Source organism: Sorghum bicolor, chromosome 4 (genome assembly GCF_000003195.3).
Source record: "Sorghum bicolor cultivar BTx623 chromosome 4, Sorghum_bicolor_NCBIv3, whole genome shotgun sequence".
Taxonomy (NCBI): Eukaryota; Viridiplantae; Streptophyta; class Magnoliopsida; order Poales; family Poaceae; genus Sorghum; species Sorghum bicolor.
This window is the reverse complement of record NC_012873.2, coordinates 58,901,719-58,908,204: the sequence shown is the minus strand read 5'-3', so window position 1 is coordinate 58,908,204 and position 6,486 is coordinate 58,901,719. Positions and strand designations below refer to the sequence as shown.

The following is a 6,486-nucleotide window of genomic DNA, read 5'->3' as shown; positions in this document are numbered from 1 at the left end:
TTAGAGTAGATTTTACTATAAATAAAGGCTCATGTTTATTGCGAGCGTCCGGCGTGGCGAAGGGACGATGGTGGAAGGAAGTGCATGCTACGACTACGAGGCAGATCATAGGCTTGGACGCTTGGTGACTTGCCACGGCCTACGAACAAGGTTTGGTGGAAATAGGGTTTGAGCTCATGACTCACGAGGACGACAGTCGTGATAGTAGCTCATCTCTCAAAACAGATATATAGTGTCTTAGTGTCTATATATTATAGAGATATATATAGAAGAATTTTTTCTTGTGTAAAGTGGGTAATGAAAAAGTACGGTCCTCGACTGATTGGAGAATGATGATATATATAGATTGTTTATTGAAGAAAGAGTATACCATACCTGACCTGTTTCTGTTTTTGCAAAATAAAGAAAAAAAAACTTGCCTGCTATAATAGATGTGGGACTATGGGAATATGTATGTCCATAATTTTCTAGAGCAGTAACGGAAGCCGTATGTACCTGCCCCAGTCAATAACACGTCCCGATTTAGGTCTTGTTTAGATGTGAAAATTGTTTGAATTTCGCTACTGTAGCACTTTTGTTTGATTGTGGCAAATCTTGTCCAAATATAAACTAATTAGAGTCAAAAGATTCGTCTTACGTACAGTTAAACTGTATAGTTAATTTTTATTTTTATTAAAACTTTTTGGTTTGGGGTGAACTAAACAAGGCCTTGGCTCAAAAAAAAAAAAAAACGCCACGATTACTTTCGGACTCACTCACTCACCAATTTCCAGTACGGTGGCATATGCACGTATATGTGCCTCCACTCGTTCCGATATTATAGGCCGCACACAACTCTACCCGACAAGACCTAGCTAATCAACAACCACATGGTAGTATTTTGTTGGTTTTGACATGCACTGCTCAGCTATATTTGGCGGTTTTTTGACATGCACTAGGCAGCTACTAACCTACTATTGCCGTACCGCGTACTGTATTTTGTTTAGTTTAGGCCACCGTGGAAATGTAAAAATGTTGTTGTACGCTTGTGCAAACGGAGACTAGACATGCACATGCACAATCTATTTCGGGGATTGTGTTGGATCCAGTTGAATCATTACCAATTATCGTCTCATGGTGGGTTTTATCGGTCCCACTGAATATTTTTAAATTCATAATAAAGAATTATCCAAATTTCATAAATAATTTAGCAGAGCTTTCTATGGTGTAATAAATCATAGATCCGAACTACCCAAATTTCATGGTGAGTATTTTTTTTATTCTTTTTATTTCTGTAAGTACCTAGTATGATTATGCATATATCCATCTAACAAGTGAGAAGTCATGAAAGACTTTTTAGGCCTTCTCATAATACTAAAGATTGTAGAAATCCTATAGAAATTTCATGGGAATCGGTCCATTTTTACAGAGCAGAAAACGGAAAAAAAATCTAGCGTTACAAAGGTTCCTCTAAGAAAATGCCCTCAGGAATCCAACGGTTGGAATGAGACAATGAGTCAATGCAAAATTGCAAAGTAGAGTTAGAGATTTAATTTTAGTCACACCAAAATCCACCCTAAATTTCAGCGATATATTGAGGTGAGCCCTTATCTCAAGCAAGATCCATCTCCTGTCAGAATGGCGTTGATTTTACATCGGTCAGCGCGGCCAACCAACAAAATTCCCTAATAAACCCGTTGAAATAGCCCAACCCATCCCGTGACCTGCTAAAACTGGATCTCCTGTTCCCTTCAAGCTTTGTACTTGCACCTGCTTTTGCTCCGTTTTGCCTCACCATTGTCGTCCCTAGCTACCGCGTATTGTCCACCTCCTCACCCTTTCCATCCACCCAATCCCCATACCTACTTCTAGACCAAAAAAAAAAAAAGAAGAGAGAAAAAAAAAACACGCCACTCATTTTGCAAGCGCCAAGCGATGTCGTAGCAGCTCTATCTCCTCCTCTGCCCCCCATGAACGGGATATGGCAGCAGTGGTGGTCTTTACAGCAATGCGGGGGGTGCCATCATCCACAGGTGACGGGTCGGTGATCACAGGCCGAGCAGGATGTAGTAGACGAGCGTGATTGGCAGGGCGATGAGCATGCCAAAAATGACTCTGCAAGCAAAAGCAGCGAGCAGGGAAAAAAAAAGGGTTAGCAACAGGCGCCTGTGTGTCAGCGGCGACTGGAGAGAATCTTTGAACAGATCTGTGTCTGTCCGTGCTGGTGTCGTGTTTTCCGACACGGAGGGGGGGGGGGGGGGGGGGGGGGACTTACGCCGTGCTGAGAATGTCAGGGTGCACGTTGTACTCCTTTGCGAAGACGAAGGGGACAATGCCCTGGGGCAGAGCTGCCTGCTCGTCGTTCCGCCGTTTTGCATTTGCAAAGGAAAAAAAACAAAAGTGAGCACACACAGAGAAAGAGTGAGAAAAAAAGGTAACTTTTGTGCTGTCCGCCGAGGGCAAAAAGGCCACGGCGGCGAGCGAGCACGAGGGGACCGGGAAAAGAAACAGCGCAACGATCATGCTTTGCTGTTGCTGGCCGCGGGGGCGGAGGCGGCCGGCAAGACTTTTCCCGCTGCGTGCGTATGTGTGATATCTATCTATCTATCTATCCGCTCTTCGCCTTTTCCTTGCCCCGCTCAATGTACCTGGACGATGGCGACGTGCAGAAGCGTCCCGCGGAGGCCCACGGCGAAGGACGCGGCCGCCATAACGGCCGGACCGGTCAGGAAGCGCACCGCCATGGCGAACGTCGCCACCTTGTTCCCGCACGCGATGATCCGCGGCTGCAGCGCCATGAACAGCCCTGCACGACACCGAGAACCGGTGATTCTCATTCATTCTACTGTTTGATCATAAGACCCAAAAAAAAAACAGAATGAAACCGATCGAGGTGTATGTAGGGTCTATCTAGGGAGGGAAGTTTAGGCCGCAGCTGGTACCGACCGAGACTGAACATGGCCATTCCGAGCCCCGCGTCCGACAGGATGGAGATGGATTGCAGGACGATGGCCGGCATCTGGAAGTTCCACCTGCAGGACACCAACAGATCCAACAGCGAAGCTATCAATTCGGCTGCCTCGCCAGATCACCCGCCGCCCGCTAGGACGACGCTACTCCGCCGGCCGAGTGCCGATGTGTGCATGCATGCCGCATCGGTTGGTAGTTGCGTACGGACCTGAAGCAGACGAGTGACCAGATGACGCCGATGAGGCTGGAGTAGGTGTTCGGGTTGCGGATGAGCTTGCGCCACACCATGATCAGGATGAGACGGGTCATCACGCTCGTCGGCGGCATCGCCGTCGGCGCGGCTACCGCGTTGGGGTCCCCGCCAGCAACCGCGGTCGCCGCCGCGGCCTTCTCGTCCCCTGCCTCCGCGTCCCTGTCCATCGCGCCCCTGTTCCCGAAGCTGAACTCGTCGCGCTCCACGTAGTCGTCCCTGTCCTTGGCTCCGCCGCCGTCCACTTGGATTGGAATTGGATAAAGAAACAAAGAAAGAAACGCGAGTCAGTCGAGTGAGTACAAATTATTAGCCCGAGAAACACTCGTCGCGGCGGGAAAGATTGCTACTTTTGCGGGGGGACTTGACGGCCGCCGCGGCGTCGTTGTAGTCCGGCGCGCCGCCGCCGAAGACGTCCGACACGGGCGACGCGCTGGAGCTCCAGACGAACATGTGGAGGTCCTCGCCCTTGGCCTGCCCGTTGGTGCCGGCCGCCTTCTTCTTGGGCGCCGCGGCCACCGCCGGGTTGGGCGCGGGGTAGTGTCCCGCCGCCGCCCCGGGAACGGGCGCCGCCGCATTCACCACGGGGAGCGGGTACTTGGCGGGCTTAGCCGCGTCGTCCTCGTAGTTGGACGGGCGCGGCGTGGCGCCCGTGCGGATGCCGAACGCGTCGGCCGCGCCGAAGTTGGAGCTGCGCCCCACCATGGAGTAGAAGTCGTTGTGGTTGAAGCTGGAGCCCCGTGGCGTCGGGTTCCGCGACGACTGCAGCGAGTAGATCTCGGCGTTGGTCAGGTTGCTGGGCCGCGGCGTGGTGCTTGAGAATCCCATGGACCGGCGCGAGTAGATGTCGGAGCGCGACGCGTTGGAGCGGCGCACGGTGACGTGTATCTTGCCGTCCTCCTTCACCTCGGCCTCCGTCTCGATGGCGTCCCTCCGGCCGTCGAGGGAGACGACGTCCGGGTCGACGACGATGGACGCGATGGCGCCCGCGTTGTCCGGGAACTGCTCGGTGATGAGCAAGCGCGCGCCGCGGTACTCGAACATGAAGAGCATGAGCGTGTACCAGATGATGCACTGGAGCACGACGATCTGCACCATGAGGCTCCCGGAGAAGTCGCCGTACATGCCCTTGAGCAGCGGGATGCCCATGACCAGTGTGTTGGGCAGCGTGGAGAGGGAGAAGAGCGTGATGGTCCACTCCAGGCTGCCCCGGCGGCTGAGGTGGCTCCACGCGGTGAGCATGGCCAGCACCATGAGCTTCTGCAGCGTGTCGGCGGCGATGAAGCGCAGGTTCATAGTGTAGGGGTTGTTGGTGGAGATGAAGTGGAAGGACAGCAGCGGCACGGCGAAGAGCGCGACGAAGCGGTTGATCCCGGAGCACTGGTCCGGCGAGAAGATGCGCCACCACCGCACCGACCCGTAGGCCAGGATCATCGCCACGTACAGCGGCACCACGGCCGTCATGACGTGGTAGAAGTCCGTCGCGGTAATCATCTTGGCCCTTCTTCCTCCTCCTCCTCCTTGAAGCTCTCACCTTCCTTCCAAGCGCAGCTCCGCTGGTGGTGAGCTGAGCTGAACGCCGCTCGCTACAGACCCTCCGGCGGCCGGCGCGCTACAACACTACTCCGAGCCTTAGCTTTACAGCTGAGCTTAGCTGAGAGAGGAGCTAGCAATTCACTCAGCTAGAGCGTGAGGAGGGACTGAGCGAGAAACAAGGAAGAGGAGGAGGTGCTCGCTGCTCGGCACGGTGGTGGGTGTGCGTGGGAGTGTGTTTTATTTAGCGGGCGAGGTGGCAGCGCGGCCCAAGCTTTTGTTTGGACCATCCCTTGTTTCCTTGCTTTTTTAAGAATCATGTAAACAAACAACGGTGCGCTGTGAGCGAGTGAAGGGCGATCCGGGTGGTTTGGTGCGTGTAGGGTACAGCGGAGAGAGCTTGCCGGAGTCTGCAGTGCGGAGGGGTGGCCGTATGCGTGCGCCGATCCCATTATATTTTATACGTACTCCCTCCATACCGTAAAAGCTGACGTTTAGACAGGATTGTGCTAACCAAGGAGTGATTAATTAGAAGGTAATCTTCCAACGTTGCCCTTATTAAATAACGTCGCGGGTATCCTATAATTAGGAAACATCCGTAGCTTTGTTGGTGTGTCGTGAGTAGTCTGAGGCAAGTGGGCAGGGTTCGATTCCTGTGGCCCCTAGTTTTTTTTCCTTCACTCACGATTTTGCATGGCCCTGTCAATTTTGCATGGCACTGCACTGAGGGCGGCAGCGTGTTGCCGCGTTTTTTTTTTGGCTTTTGCCCGCTTTTTTCTGAGTCAGTGGCCACGACGTTCTCCGACACCACATCCAAGTCCAGTGCGTCGATGGAGTCCATGGCCACGCCGGAAACGATGGAGTCTTGTGCCTTCGAGTCCATGGACACCATGGCCTTCGAGTCCAGCACGTGGATGGAGTTTGCCTCCGTGGAGTCCGTGGTCTCCAAGTCCAGAGCGCCAACAGAGTGCTGCGCCTTGACGGAGAGGAAGTCCATGGCCTTGAGCGAGCAGGAGAGCGTGGCGCGGCGAACCAGTGGTGCGAGCAGGAAGTAGGCGCGCGAGCGTGGCAGCGCGGCAAACTCTAGAAGCGATGGCGGCGAGGGCGCGAGCAGGAAGGCAAGCGCGTGCCGGCGTGCGTGCTGCGGAGAGGAAGAGCCGAAGAGACGCGCGTGCTGCTTGATTACGCGGCAGCGATGAAGTGCTACGAGGCAGTGCCATTAATACGAGGTGAAGCTGCGCAGTCGCGAGCGCAACGGGCGGCAATAGGTAGGGGCATTCGCGTCCGTATTCCACTCCGCAGCCACTCGACGTCAACTTATACGAAAACGGATATTGAGCCCAAAACGACAACTTTTACGGTATGGAGGGAGTACGCTGGGGTAGCTTTGATCAGATACATGTACGTACGCTTCTGGGGCAGGACAAAAGATTCAGGACTTTGGTCGGCTGATAATGTATTGTACCACCCCATGCTGTGCTTTTAGTACCGCGTTACATGCGAGACTACTAAATTATAGCATACTGCGGTAGTAGTATCATATACTATACAACTATATATACATGCGCCTATGTACGTGCAGAAAGGCGTGGCAGTATATGTAGAATTAGGGCAGTATATTAGTAAACTGAAATCCTGCGTTATACGAGCTGACAATGGAGGTAGTCCCTGGCTCGGAGCCGGTTACTTTTCGTTACCAAGGTTGCTTTGCCAGTGTTCATGGAGCGTGAAAACTGGGATGCGCATATATTTCT

General features: G+C 53.1%; 1 protein-coding gene across 1 annotated transcript; it reads right to left on the bottom strand.

Annotated features, from left to right (window-relative positions):
• On the bottom strand, positions 1,533-5,031 carry LOC110434954 (auxin efflux carrier component 1a). The gene is made up of 6 exons (XM_021460044.1): positions 3,550-5,031; positions 3,158-3,443; positions 2,926-3,011; positions 2,628-2,785; positions 2,255-2,331; positions 1,533-2,094 (listed from the first exon to the last, which is right to left on the bottom strand). The coding sequence occupies exons 1-6, from the start codon at positions 4,691-4,693 to the stop codon at positions 2,028-2,030; spliced, it is 1,818 nt and encodes a 605-aa protein (XP_021315719.1). The 5' UTR covers positions 4,694-5,031; the 3' UTR covers positions 1,533-2,027.